Genomic DNA, 21,559 nt, shown 5'->3' with positions numbered 1-21,559 from the left:
TATATATATATATATATATATATATATATATATATATATATATATATATATATATATATATATATATATATATATATATATATATATATGCATACATATACACATGTATTAAGGGCGTGGAAGCCTGAAGGGTCATGGGTTTTGTCAGCAAGTTACATAAAGTGACAGAATGATGAGTGTGTTAATAAAGACGACAATAGCGTTCATCATCAAATACCTACTGTCACACTAATATATACTGTATATATAATGCACGTATTTCACTCAGGAGTTAAAATGTTTCCGAATACATCAGTGAAATGGGTACACACGTGGTTGTCTTAGCCAAGAAAACGTCACCACATTGCATACCAGGGTTTTGTTTCCGCTGCCAGATTTTAATTTTCAGTTTTATTCATTAAATATTCGGACCAACTGCGCCTTCCATGGGTGCCAGAAAGGTTACGATACTCTAATGGAAAATTCTAAAAAAAATTACGAGTGCTTTTAGCAATCCAATTGTTCAACAAAAGAATGACGTTGTCTTACCAAGCTGTTTTGTACAATTCTTAGAAACATGAGAATTAAATTAGGATAAAATTCATACTTATCTCCCATAGAAGTTTTGCTTACAGCAAAAATAGTACCTATGATTTTCAAATACATTATGTAATTCTAAAATATATAGATTATATAATGATAACAAAAAGATATAATAATGTCATTACTTTTTAACATCAACTATTATCTATTGTTAATAAATATGGATAGAATAAATAAGTTTAGGTAGATCAACAATAACTTCAATAACTACATATGGTAAAATAATGTTCTCTGCAATATTAACTGACATCAAATACAGTGATAACACACTAAACTGTTTTGCAAGACAAGAGTGTGACGTATATGCTAAAGACTTTCATCATAAAAATACATAGAACATTTACCGCAAACGTCTTACTAGCTATGTGTATAGTTTAAATAAAAGCTTTGTTGTACAGTACTTATAAAGAAAGTGATAAATACCGGAAATATTAAAGTCTAATAAAAATTAACTTATTACCTTACTACCCAGCAATATAGGTTATACTGTTCAAGAATCTTAACAGGCAACGTGTCGTGATCAAATTGGATTTTGTTCACGTGTGCAACAATCTATCAGGGTTTAATTAGTTATAAATAATCAAATTACAAATCTGTGCACTGTGTATTGATGTACGGTTTTCATGTCAGATAATGAAGCAATAAATATATTTTCATGTGGGTTTCTTACAACGAAACAATCAACTGTGTACCTTACTACAGCAGTCCACTTCACAGGCAGTGTCATTAAATTATTCTACTGCCTACATAAACTGTAAGCCATACTCACTTACATCTCAAATATTTAAGGCTGTTTCATAAATTGTTTGATATGTATTGTGTTGATACTTGATCCTTGGCAGCTAATAGTGAGTCATGTCTTACACCTTTGAACTATCAGAGGAATGTCCAATGAGTGATTTTGTAGATAATACTGTCTTAAAAGCAAAGTTGGTGGTGCCAAGGGAACTAGAGCTCTTGTTTTCTTTCAGTCCCTCTTCCTCATTTTCCTACAAAGACAGAAATATAATTAGCAATGAACTTAGAAACTACACAATCTATACTGTATGGCAAAAATTTTACTCTCCTAGAAATAAAATATAACTTGATTTAGAAACTTATGGTTAGGCTGTAAAGGTTCTCTCAATCATTAACATCATATACTAACTGTTGCCTGTTTACATATAAGCTACTGTATAAGTTTGCATTCAAGAACACAAAAATTAAATGTGTTCAGAATATAAAACGTTTGTTATGTCGCAACTGATAAAATATTTTTTTTCTCATATTAAACTCCTGCAAAATTTACTGAGGTACAACAAAATAGAAACAGAATGTAATGGGTCCAGGGGTTACAAATTTATCCAGATGAGGATTGAATGTTTTAAATTAGATAAACTGCTGAATCTGAAGAAATATTACTGAAATGAGCAGGTGTTGTAATTTTCCCAAATTCCGCTGAAATAAGGCAACCAATCAGCTGTAGGGAGCGGGACATCTCGCATAAGAAAAACGTTGAATGGTCTACAGTATAGTCTCACTTCTGAATATTCTCAGGAAATACGGGCACATTTGTCCACAGTAATTAGCTTTACTGTATTGTGCAAACTTTTCTCCAATATTCGCCCTTTTCTAGATATATTATACACAAAAGAATAGTAAACAGACAAAATCAAAGGAAATTAAAAATATAGATATAATGTGGGAAGCATTTAAACACCAATTGAGTCAACAACCCAATACTCACATAGTCTTCTCCAAGACCGTCCAGTCCTGGTATCCAGTTCTTGAGCCACAAGACAGCAGGAGAGAGGCAACGAGGGTCGAGGGCCCTTACGTCTTGCTTGCCAGTCACCAGCGTCACCAGCATACCCACCACGATCACGGTGAAGCAGCCCGTGGCAGAATACCACATGTATGACAGGCGGTATATGGCCAGAGGCTCACCAGGATCACTCTCACTGTGGACAGGTTAAATTGTGGTCATAACGTTTTTCATGCACAAGCGTTTTCTTGATATGATGCAGGGTAACAGGTTAGGTATTTATCTGATTCTAAGCATTCAGCAGCAAGTGATTCCCCACCCACTTGGCAGGATGCTAATCCACCAAATGGTTGTTCTGCCATCGGCAAGCCCACGCTATAATGTACGAATTTATGATTGGAAAAGGCTATTACAGTATTTACCATATTTACAAAAGCTTTCATCTGTTTTTAAGTTCCCCTTTGCAAAAGAATATTCTATAAGAATTTGTTTTAAATTTAGAAGCAATTATTACTTCTGTCTTTACAACATATCCTTTGCCTATTTCTAGTAATGTGTTAACCAGTTTTCATAATGCTTTAAGTGATGCTGATCTAACGGAATTGTACAAACATCATGTATAGGTTCAATATATGCTTAACCTTAAGAAGAAAAAAGTTAAAAATGAGCTGTGATATAGATGTCAGTGATGCTTCACTTTAGCAGAGGACCTGCCCCTCCTAAGATGTCCCCACACACAACGCTTCCGTGACGCCTGCTGGACCACCACTCCACGACCCCCTGACGGAGACACGATGATCCTCCCCATACTGGCCAGATATTTTGTAAATAACATTGACTATGTGTTAAAGGAATATCCTTCCTTCCTTAGGCTTTAGTAAGCCCCTTTATAATATTTATACTGTATATACTTGTCACACTTGCCAGATGCTTCTGGTGTCATAGTACAGGGGTACCTAGTGACAGCACTAGGATCCCGCTTCCTCTATCAAGGAATAAACAATTGAAATTGAAATTGAATTGAGGACCTGCCCACGTTCAAAACTTTAAATGGTGGATAAGTAAAATCCCCTGACCCATGATATTGTTATTGCTAAAAAGCTTCGCTGATCAAGAGTACAGTATTGTATATGCAAGATGGTCTCTAATAAGATTCCGTTATGACTTGTTATTCTAATATTAATATGCCTAACCTTAACCAACTATGTGTGACATATATAATCAAATAAATATGCAGAAAAGTAATACAAGCCTACTTACATAAGAGGGGTGAAGGACGGTTCAGCGATGGTGAAGTTGCACCCATCAATACTCGTGGGCAGGGAAGGCAAGTGTATCTGACCCGAAGCTTTGGCCACCTGATGACCGATTCCGATCCAGAACATGAAGACCAAGCTGACCACCTCACCAACGAAGGCTCCCTGTTGGATGAATGACAGTAAATGGATGCTTTATCCGTGATGCACAACAAATGTAAATGGCCACCTAGCTCAAACATTTAGAGGGTAATGGCGTTCGAATGCTGTGTCGACCAAACTGCCTCCTTGTGTTCCGAAATCATGAAATACGATGTGCTGCAAGCTCACCTGCCCTAAAGGGCTGTCAAGCCTATAGAACCCATTTACACTGTTTCTCTATCACCGAATTTTCACTAATTATTAAAGAGATGTGAATGTGACTATGATATATGACAAATAGGAAAACAAAAACTTACGGTGGAGTTGGCCCAGGGGAAGAACATGCCGAGGGTGAAGACTCCCAGCAGAGGCCCTCCGACCATACCAAAGATGCTGAGCGCCGCCTGAGATAGAACATAGATTACTCAGTGTGGTGGAAATGGTGGTACAATGATACTCTTAACAGGGTTCTGGTAGAAAAGCGGAGCACAAAATGAAAAAATGACTTTAAATTGTGTTTGTATGTAACAAATACAGATAAACAAATATTTGAGAGCTTCATTACGAGGTTCTACTGTAGGTGTACACGACACAGAGGCTCTATTGTTTGTTAGTGTTCTTAATTCGTCAGCACACAGCTGCTCTCTATATATGCAACCAGAAAAGTAATGCTCTTTCCGGTTTGGAATATTTATTACTAAAAAAACAAAAGGGATATAGTAATAAAATTTGCTGCATCATATTCCTTAGTTAATCGAGTTTTTTTCCTTACAGGTGCAGTGGATTTGAGAGGTATTATCTTGGTGGAGAAGATAAGGCGTAACAATGGCGTCTAATCAAGAGAAAGCGCAATGTGTTGTCTGGTTTGCAGAGAGCAAATCAGTGACAACAGTGCAAAGACAATACCGCCAGAGGTATGGTAAAGAGCCACCCTCAAACCCAGCATTAGGGCAGGTTTCTTTCTGGAAACAGGCAGCGTTTGTGACTTGCCCCGAAGTGGACGCCCAAGGATGTCTGAAGAGTCCATTGAATCTGTTCAGGAAGCAGTCCAACGAAGTTCCAGAAAGTCTGTTCGCGCTGAATCAATGGAGCTTCATCTACCTAAGACATCCGTACACCGAGTACTCCATAAAATACTGAAATTGCATGCTTTTAAAGTGCAAATAGTCCAAGCATTAGAGCTGGACGATAAACCTTGACGTTATGAGTTTGCATGCTTAATGTTGGAGTAAATTTCAGAGAACCACAACTACCAAGACAAAGTGATGTTCATCGACGAAGCAACTTTCCATGTGTGTGGACGTGTCAACCGCCATAATGTACTCATGATCGTGTGATAGGCCCATTCTTCCTTGTCGATAAAAACGTCACGGACAATGTCCATCTCGATGTCTTAGACAATTATGTAGACCCCCAATTGGATGATTTGCAACCAAGTGTGATCATTCAGCAAGATGAGGTGCCTCCACACTGGAGCTTAATGGTAGATTTTTTCTTGTGGGGTTATGTAAAGGATTGTGTCTACAAAACACCTGTACCCAATGTTGCAATCCAACGTCAACGAATAACCGATGCAATAGGCATGGTAACATCAGATATGCTAGCCAACACTTGGAGAGAAATCGCGTATCGGCTGGATGTGCTTAGAGTCACAAAACATGTCGAGGTCGTTTAATTGCACCTGCAAAGAAAAAACTCGATTAACTATGGAATATGATGCAGCAAACTGTATTATTATATCCCCTTTGGTTTTTTAATTCTAAATATTTAAAACCGGAGAGAGACTTTCGGGACGCCTTGTGTGTGTGTGTGTGTGTATATATATATATATATATATATATATATATATATATATATATATATATATATATATATATATATATATATATATATATATATATATATATATATATATATATATATATATATATATATATATATATATATATATATATATATATATATATATATATATATATATATATATATATATATATATATATGACTCGTAAACTCACAATGGACTCTCAGAGAGCACTTTAAGTTTGAAAGTGTGCGAAAAATCGGCATATTTACTATTTCAGCAAGACCGGAAGAATAGCATGCCAATTTATCGAAGGTTCAGTGGTTATAAGATAATCTATAAATACTCTTTTGCAAAAGGAGTGCTAGTAGAACAAATTAAAAGTATGTTTACATTTAAAATGTTGCCGAGTTGTTCTGCTACGAAGACGAGTGCAAAAGTGAGCAGACCGAAGAAGAGTGAGAGTGCTCTGGAAGTCCAGGTGGCAGCGTTTTCAGAGATGTTGGGATAACAGCCGGCCTTGATAAAGTCCTCCAACACGATGGCCGCTAAGGAGTTCATTCCGGAAGACACGGTGCTGTTGGCATTACAAATGTAAATTTTCACATGATCTGTTGAGCACTACGTAATTTAGTTAAAGGTGCTGTATATATAAATGATTCAGTATGTGGAGACTTTCCCAGACAAATCTGGAACAGAACCTCCTTTGGTCTGTTTTCCTGGACGTCTGTTGCTTTTATAATTCTTCAGTTCCTCAGATAACAATAAGAATTGTTTGTATAAATTCCTGAGAAAGTTTTTGTCATGAGATAAAAAAAGATTATTAAAATTCAGCCATAATTTTAATATATACAGGCAAAGCAGCATTACCTTAAAGCCCCGGAAAATACACCAGCAACGAAGAGTCCTGGGAGACCTCTCCATTGGCCAAGGGTATCCATAACGAAGAGCGGGAACAGCTGGTCTCCCTTGTCAACCACACCTGAGCGGATGGGGTCACAGTCGTGGTAATTGGCGTACACAACCATCCCACCGAAGCAGCAGGTGAGCATCAGTATAAACAGTCCCACAAAGTTGATCCACAGCGCATTGACGGCCATCTGTTTAGTCTGAACGCTGAGGTATCGCTGAATCTGAGCAGTGTAGATCAAAATTTAGTTTAAACATTCTCATAAATATTGTATTATATAGTGAAGAGACTTTCTATGGTGTTTCTAAGAGAAAAGTTATGGTAGGAAACTTAATGCTGTCTGTCTTCTAGATGTTGTTTGTCTGTTAGTCAATATTGCACCCAGAAAAAGTAGTGAAGTCCAACTACAATTAGACAATGTACTTAAAAAAATATGTAATTAAAATAAAGCCATGCTGTTCAGATATATAACTCTACAGAAATATTAATTTTAGTATGTAACGATACTCGGTTAGTGGAAAGCCGATCCCTTTATTGGGACAAACTGACAAACATTGCCTACGCAACAAGAGAGAACACCTCCACCACTGATCCAACACTGTACCTGTGCCTGGTTAACACCGTAGATGGTGATCCAGGTGAAATAACCTCCGATGACAAGGGTCCAGAAGGTGTGGCGGGTGGTCGGGTCAGGGTCGAAGTCAATCAGCTGAGCTCGGCCGCTGTCTGCATTTCTCTGCCACACAACATCGAAGCCGCCAATGTCGATGGCGCCCTTGATGATGACGAACATCATACTCCCATACATGATGAGCGTCTGGGGGCAAGACCGTCATTATTCGCTAATCTCACATTTTTAATCTCTATCTTTGTATCTGTTTGTCTCGCTATTTACAAGTGAATGTAGAGTACACTCATTTTTTTTCTTACAGCTTAATTATCGATACCTATCTATAGACATGTTTTCTTTAGATGTCTTTTCATCTACATGTTCATCTTCATTGCTATCTGTCTATCTTAGGGTCGAAATATATATCACCGCCTGAAAATGACCCTCAAACTTATAAATATGATGAAGGCGACTCACCTGGAGAGCATCGGTCCAGAGCACCGCCTTCATGCCGCCGAGTGTAGTGTAGAAGATGCAGACGAAGCAGATGAGGGAGACGGAGATGTAGACGTTAAGGCCGGTGACCTGTTCTAGTGCGAGGGCTGGGGCGTACACCACGATGGCCATGTACAGCGTCATCTGTACACATAACAGGCTTGTTAGTATAGGTAGACTGCGACCTGAGGTTAGGTTTTTTTTTTTTTTTTTACGGGGATTAGCCCACCCCGGCACAGGTCACTGACCCAAATCAGGGCCTGGGGGGCGAACATGTAATAATAATAATAATAATAATAATAATAATAATAATAATAATAATAATAATAATAATAATAATAAAGAACCATAAAGAAATGCAAAAATTAAAAAAAAGATCAAAAGTGAGAAACAGTATATATGTTGTCTTGTCAATAGTAAGTGAAACAATTGAGATCCTGCAATTGTGTGTAAATGAGGCAGAAAGTCAGATCAGCAACCTGAGACTTGGTCACAATTTTTGTGATGCCATAAGGCAGCAGGGTCTACTATAGACAACACATTATGCTTCCAATATCTTCCCAGGCGGTAGTACCTCCCTGTTTTGTAGCTGCCTAATACCTACTACATACAGATTAAATTAGTTGGAGAGAGCTGGGATGGAAATCTGTCAGGTGGACACTCTAGGCTACAGTGGTTCTCAAACAATGGGTGGTTCGCGAAGCGAAAGATTCTTTCGGCGATTCTAAACGTGTTCTTGTACTTCTATTTGTGCATCAAATCTCTAATATTAAGTGTAATACTTCACAACTTGAGAAGGGCCAATAACAACCTTCGTCTGTCCCTCTGACCCCCCACACCTCTTCTCCCTAGTCCATCACCACCTCTACTACTCACCTGGATAATAAACACGAAGGAGCCGAGCCAACGTACCGACCTGTGGAACCTCCTCTCCAGGTACTCGTAGGCGGAGGTGACCTGCAGGAGAAACTCGGTATCAGGTAGTGGCCACAACCAGTGGGTCGACCTCTCTTTCATGAGTTACATTTTCTCAGGACATTAAGCCATAACTTTCACAATTAACACCAAACAAGTCCAGACAAGACTCACCTCTGCCGCAACATCTGTAGCATGGAAATACACTGTAGATGAGTTATTCTGACGTATTCACCATTTTTCACTGACTACTAAGACAAATATCAGAATTTATAGCATAGGCAAGAAGTGTGTACCTGGAGCTTGTAAAAGACCGGGAAGTAGAGGTAGGCAGCAGAGGGCGTCATAAGTATATAAGAGAACCCGATGAGCCAGTAGAGGAACCCGAACTGGTACACTTCCGACGGCATCCCCAACAGCGTGATGGCCGACATGAAGCTGTCATGACATAAGAGAATATATATTGCCATAACCAGTTCATCATCCATAAATACATTAATAAACTAAGGTAACATCACACGCTCCTGACACACTCTTTCATTTAGTCCACGCCACACACACACACACACACACACACACACACACACACACACACACACACCCGTCAAACACACACACATGCGCGATGCTTCCATCATCAAACTGATGACAGCATTCATTAAGCTTCCTCTTACTCCACACACTTCCCACCGAGTCCTCTTACTTACTCTGGCATACACTTTCTTTGAGTACAGGAACAGCATTTAATTTCTTCTCTTCTCTTTCACTCCGCCAGTCGTCTTGATGCAAATTCTTGATCAATACAGCTTCTTCCATTCCCAAAATTGTCTTGTATTTTTCACCTGTGAGTGAAGCTGTAATATTTCCTAAAAGATCAACCAATATTTTTTTCATACACTTTACATACCATGACCAGAAGACTATTTTTTACCAGTTTTTACACTCTTTCATATTTCCCTTGCCTTCATTCAGGAAGACAATGACATTCACCCGCTCTTTCAACAACCATTAACAGTTTCTACGGTCAATAAATTCAAGATATTTCCTTCACTTTTAATAGATTCATTTACCGTGTCATCTATTTACCATTTCTTGGATGCTTTATCACCTGTTTTGTAGTGTAGATTAAATCACCTCTCCCAATCTCTAGTCTTTTATATACATATAACACAGAATCCCAAAAGTGAAAAAGCGATATGAGGGAGGAGAGAGGGAGAGGGTAAGGGGATGGACGAAGATCAACAGATGAAGATAATTTTTACCTGGCGATTAGAGACATGGCTACTGGGAAGGCAGTCATGGACTTGCCAGCCATTAAGAACTCCTTGGTATCCTGTTTCTTACTGAAGCAGCCATAAAAAATGCCGATGACGGCCGACACCAACAGCATGCAGTTGAACACCATGTAATCAATCCAGGTGAAGCGATCCACCAACTCATCCACGTACGCCATGGTGCCAGCAACAAGGGAAATATGACGTTACAAGATGGGCGTAGAGATGAGGTAGATGACTACTGGTTCACTCCTCTGGCTGAGGTAGTAATACAGGTGGTCCTGCACCCACCAGTGGTTCATCCAGCGACTCAGGGAAGATGGAGTAACTCAACAAGTTACTGTGCGAGACTACACCTGGAAAGAAGAAAAATCAAATTATCATGTTTGGGCCTCAAAGTATTTCAGACAACAACAATTTAAATTCCGCTTTGAAGTCCTCAAATCCAGTGCCCTCGTTTCTGGAACAATAAACACGGTCAGGGAATCAGCGCATAGCCTTATCCTCGATAGTTACTGTGAGTGTACCTCATTAGTTTCTTTATTAAACCTTACAGATCCTTTCCATTACTTCATAGTATTTACCTCATTTCACCGACAACCACCATAACGTAACGTAACAACCAATCCTTCCAGTCTTTTTAAACATGAACAGTTTCTAGTAGAGCAGCAAATTTTCTCAGACATATTTTTTTTTATTTTTTATTTATTTTTCTCAAGAATAACACATTAAAACAAGGAGCGAGAGGTAGAGCCGACTAGCGGCCTCGCTAGAGGAAGCAGGCGACACACCTCCCTCTGGGGAAGACTTGTGAATCATATCCTCTACCTCCGGCAACCAATTTTAAGGTTAAGGCTAATTATGGTGACACTAGTTAAAAACTATCCTGAAAGAGGTGACTTATTCACCTTCACAGAGCAGGTTTAGGACCAGAGGTGAATTGATTTAACACACGCATAGTAAAAGGCAAATGTTCCATTAATTAAACGTCACGTGAGGGGACATTCATCAAGAGAGAGAGAGAGAGAGAGAGAGAGAGAGAGAGAGAGAGATACAAACAGTGTAACGAAACGTCTCAAAGGCGCTCTGTAATTAGCATCCGTGGCGTGTTTCTTCGATTCGCCTTAATAAATATGTTCTACACATCCTGCAGAGAAGAAATTAATTTTTAATTAGTAGTGTCACATTTCTTAATTACGAGGAAATAGCACCACTAAATACGGAATGTCGAAGCGAGATATCCCCGAGAAAGGAACCTATAAGCACTGTGCATGGAAATATGTCAGGTTTGGCTAGAACCCATAATGTATAACGTAAAACCAATAAACAGCCGGCTATAATATCCATCAGTATTAGAGAACCAAAAGAATATCAGGTTATACAGACAGATCCTTCGCTCTACACAACACCTAAGTCAGCAAGGATGTAAAAACCACTTACGAGGTGTCTGGTGCATCATATACTGTACAGTAATGTAGGTCAAGTTCACAGTTGACTTTCATCCCGCCCACCACCACACGTTTTTCCTGGTGCTTATGAACTTATCAATTGCAATGAATATACTGTGCTCCTACTATTACCACTACCAATATTGTTACTTTTACTACTACTACTAAAAATAATAATAATAATAATAATAATAATAATAATAATAATAATAATAATAATAATAATAATAATAATAATAATAATAATAATAATAATAATAATAATAATAATAATAATAATAATAATAATAATAATAATAATAACTACAACTTCGCATTCTATTTATTCCACAACAAGAAATTCACAGTAATAATAAAATAGTTCTGTAGTTCTCCGAGACAAACTTTTTTCCTTATCTCCCCTTCATGATAAAAAATACTAACTTTGCTAAAATTCCTAAAGATTCGGACAACTTCCCTTACTCGTGTGTAATTTGGGTAATTCTTCCCACTACTAGCGTACTGAGTGATCTGAATCAGTAGCTCCCTGTGACGGGTATGCCAATTTTGTCGACACCCATTTAGTCTGCTGCCAAATTCCCATTTCGTGTAATCCCATTATGTCTACTCTGAAAATGTCACATGTTCTCAGAGTGTCTACTATCAATTAATGATTTTTGAAAGTTACTTTACCTAACCTATGTCCTATAACCTAGCCTAGACCAAATGGGAATAGTAGTAATTTCGAGAGCAGACACAATGCGAGTAGACACAACAAGAAAGATAAAATGGAAGCAGACGCCATTCTCTATTGTCAGATCACCAGTATGGCTTTCGCCAGGCGAGATCTACTAGTGATGTGCTCTCCTACTGCACCCATCTTTGTTCATCCTCTCTCAGGGATTATGGGGAAACTTTCGTCGTGGCCCTCGACATCTCCAAAGCTCTAATTTTTAGTTTCCTTGAGAACCGATCCATGGCAATTGTTGTCGAGGGATCTGTTCTTTTTCCTACTCTCTTCCTTCTTTTTATTAATGATTTACTTCACAAAAAAAAGGACGGCCGGTTGTGCCTGTGTATAGAGGATCGCCGTCCCTATGTAAGGGGCGTAAAGACCTAAAAACTGGTATACAGATTATCTTCCCATTCAAAGCACGGATGTGTTTAATTGCATCAAAACCGGATATGATGATAGCTGTGCTTTCTACATCATTTGTAAATCCTGGTAGTTTGTGTTTAATGTGGTCAGGGTGTGACGCATCGACGAGTATATACGCCTGAGTGGCTGACGCAATAAAAATACTCAGGTAGACGTGAGTTGAAGCCTACCTCTTTGATAACAACACAGGCACCTGTCCCTCAGATCTGGAGTCTTAACAGTTACTGCCAGCATTTTTTACTCTCAACAAAGAATCAAGAATTATATTTAATTATGTTAAAGTGGAAGAGCATTAATTTATATACTATATTGGCTGTCATCTTGATGCCGTAGATCACAAGGGTCAGTCCTGGAGAAATTTCATGTGCCACCCTTGGAAGATCAGGGACTTAGAAGACTAAAATAATTATTCTGTAGGTAAATATATGAGAGACGAAGAAGGGAAAGGTATCAGAAGAATACGATACATTAAACAAGTTGCAGCGAGAATGTTTCTTTGATTCTGGTACCAAACTGTGTGTGTGTGTGTGCCATTTAACTTACAAGACATGAGACATAATAAAGCACCGCGCACTTACGCAGAAGACTTTTACTCATACGGACAGATGTTTACTCACAAGGACAAGTTTACTCGTAAGTTCAGATGTTTACTCATAAAGGTAGGCATTCACTCATATAAACGTTTTGCTCATACAGAGACTTCGCTAAGACTTATAAGGCAGAAAAACATTCACTCACGTCAGGATACCAATAAGTAAGATTTTAAAAAAAGGAAAAAATCTGTTCAAATTTGATTAGACATGTGGGAACATTAAGTAGTGTAAACACTTGACAACAATTATTGAGATGTTTTGATTAAATCGGCATTCAGGCAGTACTTGTAAGACTGTGTAAACTGTATCTAGTTTCGTTAGTAAGTAGTTGAATATTTACACGTTATTTATAGACTGTATAAAGTTCAGTCAACTCACGTGGCAGGTCGAGTGAAGGAGGGAAGTATACGGTGTCAATGCATCTCCCTTCAGCACAATACGTACTCTCCTCACCGTGAAACTCTAATATAAAATAGGTAACTATAGAGATCCGGCGTGCTGGAATAGTTGCGTACAGTTATGTACTGAACGAGAGATTCAATGCGAAGAAAATATACTACCGGGTCAAGTGTATCGGAGGGAGATTCAAGTTGACCACCATCGCCCAGCAGCGTCTTGTAGTACACTGGCGATGATGCAGGATGCAGGCTGCCAGGCAGTGGTAGCAGAAGAGACGGAGGGGATCACTACAGTACTACTCCCTAGCCCTCTCCTCTTACCCCTCTCCCTTTGATGTCCCTAGTCTTCCCCGCTCTGACTTTCGCTACCAACAACTTTTGGAGCTTCTATTACTCGTATCTAGAATATTCACGGTGTTGTAAATTAACCCCGGTATGTATTCCAGTAACCTGTTTCATAAAATGTGGTTGAAAAGTTGTGTACCTTTGATAATTCCTCTTGTTGGTATGCGAATTAATGTTTTCTTTAAGCTTTCTTCCTCTCCAGATTATGTATATTATGCTGTACACTTCTAGTCGTAATTAAAAAGTATATAGACATAAAACTTTTGTTATATGTGTTATATTGCGAGTCATACTGAAAACAAAAGGGGAAATGTAGATTGTTGACAAAATTCGCCTGGACTAGGATAGTCGACGAGGCTTGGTAATTCATCCCATTCAGCAAAACTCTCTGGAAGTCATGTCTACCGTAATGCATAATTATGTGTTTCCTGATATTCACAGATGGGTGACGTCGATGAACCACTTCACATTAAACATTCAAAAGGTAAAAAAAATAATGACATCTTCGAGGGCTCGTAGACAAAAATAGACACGCCTAGTTATTGGACATTCAGAGCACTGGGAATTCCTAAACTAAGGTACGATGATGCGTGGTAGGATCCGGTATACAGTATTTCGTTTTTCTGAGAAGTTAGTGAAACTATCTGTTCACTGTAGTTCAGGGAACATTGACTAAATTGGTATAAAGAGAATGAAAAGACTGCAGGCAAGGGGCGTACCGTTCTTCCGGTCAAGATGACGCGGTATACAGGGAATCCCTCAAGACTGGTTAAGTATAACATCGGACGCCATGCCATGTGCCCTTACTGGCGTTTGTAGGTCAAGTGGAGGTCCAGGGGGACGTCCCGAGACAAACCAAGGTTTAATAATAAGCATTTACCGAAGCACCCTAGAACAAGGACACGTTAAAAAAAATTGAAGGATGAGGCATATTGGGAGAATAGGATTTTGCTTTGAAGAATAATTGTCTGAAGGAAATGCGGAGCGTATGGCTATTCATATTCCGAAGAATTGATTACAGATTTATATAATATGGTCTGGAGATTTATTACACTCTAAAAAGGAGATTACTTTCACATATTCAAGAATGTATGACGATAGCTTGAATACATAATATAAATTCTTATAAATAATCGTAAATGCAGCTGAATCATGTAAATTAAATCTGATCATGTCTTAAGTTTCAAGAGAATTAATACACCAACTTCAGTACTGTGATATTAAATGTTGACGTCGAGCTTCATATCTGAGGACATCGCGACCAGACAACCACTCTATGTTTACGCAAATTGTTTTGACAGCAACGATGGATAACTGCACCAGATGGCAGGTTTTTACTCGCCACGCGAGAGGGCTGCAACGCCAGGGTCATGTTTAAGGTCAATGTATTGCCAGTACTTCTGACTCTGTCATAAACAGATAAATTGTACCGGGAATTTTCCCCCCACACACTCATTCTGTCACTGTATGTAACTTGCTGACAAAACCCAGACCCTTCAGGCTTTTACGCCCTTAATGCATGAGTCATAAAGGCAAGCATGAACTCCGCATGCTTCCCAGATGGGCTCTGTAAACGCTCCAGCGCTTCACCTTGCACAGGATGTAATGGGGTGCCCAATAAACTAGCCCCCTCGGGGGCAATCTAAAAACTCTTTTTGTGTTCTCCTTAGAGTACTATTATATGTAATATATGATAAGTATTTACTGGTAATTGTTGTTCATACCCATACTGTATTTTATTAAACTAGACATGTTATGAATTCCCAATAAAAAAAAATAAAAAAGTCTGTCTCTTGTCCCCTCTCAATGAAGGACCAGATGAAAATGACAAGCTAGACCAGCCTCAGACTCTCTCTCTCTCTCAAGACAACACCGGGACTTTCATCCAACCCTGCACTCGTATTAACTTAATTTTTTTATAGAATAATTTAAATCATCAAATGTATACCCAATAGAATAGGTGAATCAGGTAGTGCACATGTTTAGGTACGGAATATCAGTGAAAATAGTGATTTTAGTGTGGTAACAATGATATAAAGGTGGTGTTGCCTTAAACTAAACATTGCTGTACGTAGTTACATTAGAATTTAATAACATCCTCATCATAATCGATCATCTTGCGGAAATTGTACAAGTTTAGCGTTCAAAATAACATCCAACACGCTCCTAGCCTCGGGATGTTTCTGCAGATTGATTTGATTTGAATTTAATGAGAAAAATTTCATACATTACCTTGCATACACATTTAACCTAAATGTAACGTAATACTTATTCCTAATGAGGTCCTCGATATATGGTTCAAAATGACTGCTGGCACCAATATGAAATAGGATACACACATTTGAATTTTGAGCACATAGCTTACGCCATAGACATTATTTAGCATGATTTTTAAACAAATCTTTAGTTTGATATTGTTTACTGAAAGTGGTAGATTATTCCATAGACACATACCAGTATACCAATACTACTAACGAAATTAAATCCTTAGACTTCAAAAGGTTTTTCTTTTATTGATATTAGCAACACATATTTTTTTAATAGCGAAATGTGATTGTTTTAAAGATCCGGGATCCAATTATTTTTTTTTCAACTACTGAGGTCACGTACAATTAGTGGGGGTAATTTAGATACGAGCTACGAGGGATCTTTCTGTACTAAATAAAATCGTCTGGCGTTAGTCAAATAAACTATTAACAGTGGTGCCCCGTAGTGAAGGGGGTTAAGGATGGAACCTTAGCGTAGTAACCGTTTTCTACAACGCCAGACAAGTGCTCTCACCAAGGACAAGGCCAAGGGGGGGGGTTGAGACTGAGACAACAGGATACCTTATGCAGTGACCTACTTTACTAGATAATTGCTGTCATAAAAATAGTGTTACGGTTTGAGACGGTTAATGTTTTGTTTATCAAATTATTTCTTTCGTGAAGCTCAAGGAGCGCCTGGAGACCGGACACCTCAAGTATGACGCTTTAGTCTAGTCAAGAATTCTGTACTACAGTTCAGAATCCTTGACCTCGTCGAATTAGGTTGAATGTGATATGGCGGCCGAGTGGGTACAGCGCTCGCCTCTCCTAAGTCGCTGAAGCGATCCTGGGGCATTCCACTTAGCTGTAAATGGGTACTTAACTCTACAGTCAGGGAAAAAAACTGTCGAGGACACTGGCGACCACGCTGCTTCTTTACGTAACAAAGGCTAGAGTATAGAGCACATTGTATCCATATTGTCCAATTAGATTAAGAATAATAGTTAAGGACTTTATCACGGACCGTTTTTCCTCATAATTATCTGTTATCTCGAATGAAGGAATAATAAAAGCTGTTTCTACCCGGTGAGTTCTGCCAGTAACCAACTTTAGATAATTCCGTCTTATATAACGTAGTTTAGTACTGATGCTGTACTTTTTAATTCGACGTAGTGTGCTAGCAGGCGTCGACAGTAGCATGACGAACCACAACACTGCACAGTACTTATACTTAACGATCATTGTCTACAGTTCATAAAACCTTCTCGTATGGGTTGCCGATTATCAAGAAAGGTTTTCTAGAGCAGCGAAGACTTACTTTTGAAAGTTGGGCAAAACTAATCGAAAAAAGACCATTATATCACCTCCAACTATTATTATCTAAGAAAAGAATGCTATTGTTAACTTATTGTTGATTGCACCGTGAATAAAATAGTTTGTCATTTCGATGTTATCAATATATAACGCAGTGTGGGTGTGTGCATTAATATCGTGTACCCTGTTTGTCAATCTAATGTAGTGTGCTACTATAGCGTGCGATCTACAAAGATATCTTGACTCTAACCTAACTATAATATCTTGTAAACTGTACACTATAGTAGCACCTAATGTAGTCTGTCTGTTAAATCACATAGCCTGTCTGTTAACTTCCTCATATAGCCTGTAAGTTAAACTCATAGTAGCCTATTAACCGCCTAATCCAATCCGTAAGTTAATTGTTCACATTCAACGTATAGTAAGATGAACTTGTCAGGTTTTCTTCGTGTTAATATTGGTCAATTAGAATATATTTAGTTTAAGTAAATGGGGAGCAACTTGTGGTAACTTGAGGTCGAATTTTGCCAAGACGGTGGGTTCTCGTGTTACTAATTCTTGCTGGTCATTCTATAAACAAATACAAACCCACTGCCTTGTATTTTGAACGTTAAAATATGAACTTTAGGTTAGATTTGGTTTGGTTAGGCTAGGTTAGGTTTGACTAGATTAGGTTTGGTTTGGTTTAGTTAAGTTTTGGTTTTAACTAGTTTTGATTAGGGTAGGCTATAGGATAGATTAGGTTTAGTTTGGTTAGTTCTTCATAAAAACTATTATATCCTCGTAGCAAAACAAGTGCAAATATTATCTACAGGTTGTAGAGATAACGAGTACATGTACTAAAGGACACTACACTGAACTCTTGAGCCTGGGTGAGGTGAGTCATCTCTGTGAACAAGGCTGTGTTGAGACGCTTCTCGTTTGCTATCACATGAGTCAGTGGAACCCACTCATGCTATGCAGATCCGACAAGGGCAAGGCCGGTGACAGACCCGTTAACTAGTTGATGGAGCACTACTGTAATACAACTGTGGGGAGTAATTACCTTCACTCTCTTGTTGTAGATGGTAATAGTATGTACAGTATACGATTAATAAGACCTATACACCGACATACCCAAGCCAGGAGGACTCCCCACGTACATTATAGAACTAAAAACACAATGTACTTGAATTCAAATATATGGCCTCAAACTGCAGAAAGCCACTCACGCAGGTCTGAATAAGTCAATTCCTATATGTATATACATGGCTATATGAGCTCACAGGATTAGTATGGGGTGTACAATAAACAAGCCGTTGTCTGCTACAAATTGAATAAAAAATCATTCCCTCTGAAACTATCTTTATGCCTCGATATTTTCTGTAGTTAATAAAGAAAAATAGAATCACACCAAGATTAACACCCTCAGTTTATTTCGCAAACATCCTAATGGTAACCTAACCCCCCGGTAGCGTTAGGGTGATTAAATCATCAGGTGGAATATGCTCCGCCCTACATAGAAAAACTCAAGACAAGACACTGGATGGACCTGACTGTCTGTCTGTTTGTCTATTAACTACACTTCATTCTCAACTCTGCAGGGTGGAAGAGTTACACCAAGCCTCGAAGATGAACAAGGTATACCAGTATTTCTTTTCATACTTCACACTTCTTGCAAGTTTTTTAATCAGCTACCTATATTCAGTTAGCTAGATCATCACATGAGTAGTAAGAGTCCACCGCTGTCCTATTCCTGACGAAATATTGCTCATAATTAAGGAGACAAAACAATGAATGGAAGCATACTGACCTCTCTTCATTTGCAACACTTCTTAAACAGCATTTTGGGTTCCTCTCTGTAAAACACATACTGTACTCCAAGGAACACCAAAACATCAGCATAGTAGTCAACTTACCAGTGCAGGGTAAATCTTGGATCACACGCCTAACTGGTCAACGAGTACCACCTCCACCAGGAGCCGCAAGATGAGTGAATCCTCCCTAGCACCATCAACACCAGCAGGACTCCTAAACCTTCAACACAGCCTCCAGATACGAGGCCACACATGGTGTCTCGCGAAGGTTGTGCCGTAGCTCCCACTTGGGGGGTCACAGCATATAAGTGTCAAGACCGAATGCCCAGTGATTGATAATCGTTTCGTATTTATATAAAGACATGTCTCACACTACACGTCGTCAGCACAGTGATAAAAGTCAATGGATTTTACCAAGTGAAATGTGTTTATGAAAGTCGTAAATATGGCTAAGACAATAAAGGGAGTTTCTAAATGACCTTCTCTGTATGTAAATTTGATCTTACTGGGTAATTTTTAGTTGTGTAGTACTAAAGGTCATTTTAAATATAAATGAGGTTAACTTGGCTTTCTATATTCTAGTGTCTTAATTAACTTTAACAAAATGTTAATTTATAACCGGTTTTCCCCCTCGTTTGTGAATAATTAAGTAAATTTGTTATTTTGACTGGGATAAAGTGACATACCGCGACATACTGAGACACTATTGCTCACAGATAATTTTTGTACCTTTGTTGTTGGTGCCATTTCAGCTATGTTTTTAGAAATGTTATAAACTGCCAGAAGAAACATTTATCATGAAGACATGAATGGGATATGAAAGTGAAAAATGGGTCTCATAGCTCTGACTGTCTGCTAGGAGCATTGTTGTTACAGCATACTGTACACTAAAGCCTTCTCGTATACAGTATATACTGTAGACATGTAGAGGCAGTGTGGTCGGCACTGCACTCTACCGCTTTCACTTCCCCATCTGTAAATTTAGTTATCCATTCATAGCTGGGTGGACTGAGGATGTCCCGAGTGCGAATTTGCGATTCTTAGGGCAGGAGACGAGTACTGTATCTACTTGGCCACCACATTCCAGAAAGACTCTGACTCTCGGAAACTGTGATCAGATATTGTAGATAAAATTATATGGGAAAATGTAAATTCAGTAAACGCCTTGTTTTAGAGAAAATTACCCTCATTAGAAGTTTGTATGTTTAAAAGAAGTCGAGCATCTGACCTAGAACGTTATACCGGGGCTGTTCCCTTATCTCTCCTATCCAGGTCAACGTGACTGTGATTATGTTGATGCTATAATGCATTCCTGATCTTCAACAACAATTAAGATTTTTAAATACACAACAAGGTTAATAAATAAACACGTCTATGAAAAAATATAAATTGTGAGATAGAACTCTCTGTTTGGTCGAAACATTCCATAATTATACAGTACACTGTAGTTATATAGATGTATGCAATATGCATGCGTGTATGTACAGGTTAAAATTGCAATTGAATTAGGAGAATTTCATTAAATATCATTATACTATGTATTATGCTTTCTTTTTAACAAATCCTTATGACTAAAGACTCATTAAATAATAAATTTCCTTCACTAGCTGTCGTGACAAAAGTTTTCTTTTATGATTTTAATCGTACTTAATTGTGAAAAATATACCACAGTCCTCTTGCCGCTCTCTCTATCATTACCTATTTTTGTTCCTATTTCAGATTAAGAATTCAATTGTATCCTTATCAACGAAAGGTGGCAGCACTCTTCCCCCAGCTCTGTTGCGTAGTCAGTGCCAGGACATGGAGGAGCAATCTGCCCTACGGTCATAACGGTGCTCACACTAACAAGTAATTATCGTCAAAGCATTATTACGCTGAAAACAAGCTTATGGTATTAGTGAAAATGTGATTAGAAAACATTTCCAAACTCCATGTATCAAGGTGTGCATGGTAAACTGTTCGTACAAGTGTACTCATATAGTTCATACTGTTGTGTGCGCACACACAAGAAGCATCGTACACCACAACAGTGGGAGGTTAACACAAAACGTGACCCACAGGGAGAAGAGACACCTTGTGCTACGTTACACTGCTATGTGTGTCGCCCTTCTTGTCGACTGTTCCACTTAATATGTATAGGAATACAACATATAAATTATCCACAAATGATATACCTGAAACCAGGCATCATAGTATCTGCTGATCCCGTGATTCCTCTGCAATCCTGCTCACTCGTGATTAAGTGCCCTAACAAGGATAACCTTACCTAATGCACCTAGCAGCTGAAGAAATACCTTGAATAGGTGTAATCACTATACAGTATCATAAAGTTAGGACACATCTTAGTTACGGATAGAGTAACTTAAAATTTGCGTGTTGTGATAGATACAGTTTATAATCCTAAAAGGACATATTGTTCCATTAAGCAAATGACGTATAAACAATGACAGCTCGATCTGCCTCTCGGACAAACTAAAATTTTATCTGGATTTAGCAGCTCTACTCTATGTCTCTATCCCTTCTTTGACTGACTCGCCAAGATAATTATTT

At 38.4% G+C, this 21,559-nt stretch overlaps 1 protein-coding gene across 1 annotated transcript; it reads right to left on the bottom strand.

Annotated features, from left to right (window-relative positions):
• Positions 1-107: 107 nt before the first annotated feature.
• Positions 108-19,208, bottom strand: LOC121878923 (sodium-coupled monocarboxylate transporter 2-like). The gene is made up of 12 exons (XM_042385353.1): positions 19,112-19,208; positions 9,720-10,087; positions 8,754-8,895; positions 8,419-8,499; positions 7,525-7,686; positions 7,042-7,254; positions 6,398-6,660; positions 5,921-6,104; positions 4,041-4,127; positions 3,587-3,747; positions 2,309-2,522; positions 108-1,571 (listed from the first exon to the last, which is right to left on the bottom strand). The coding sequence occupies exons 2-12, from the start codon at positions 9,908-9,910 to the stop codon at positions 1,443-1,445; spliced, it is 1,827 nt and encodes a 608-aa protein (XP_042241287.1). The 5' UTR covers positions 9,911-10,087; positions 19,112-19,208; the 3' UTR covers positions 108-1,442.
• Between the last annotated feature and the right edge of the window lie 2,351 nt (positions 19,209-21,559).

This window comes from Homarus americanus, unplaced genomic scaffold (genome assembly GCF_018991925.1).
Source record: "Homarus americanus isolate GMGI-L3 unplaced genomic scaffold, GMGI_Hamer_2.0 scaffold4060, whole genome shotgun sequence".
NCBI lineage: Eukaryota > Metazoa > Arthropoda > Malacostraca > Decapoda > Nephropidae > Homarus > Homarus americanus.
This window is presented reverse-complemented; position numbering and strand designations above follow the sequence as displayed.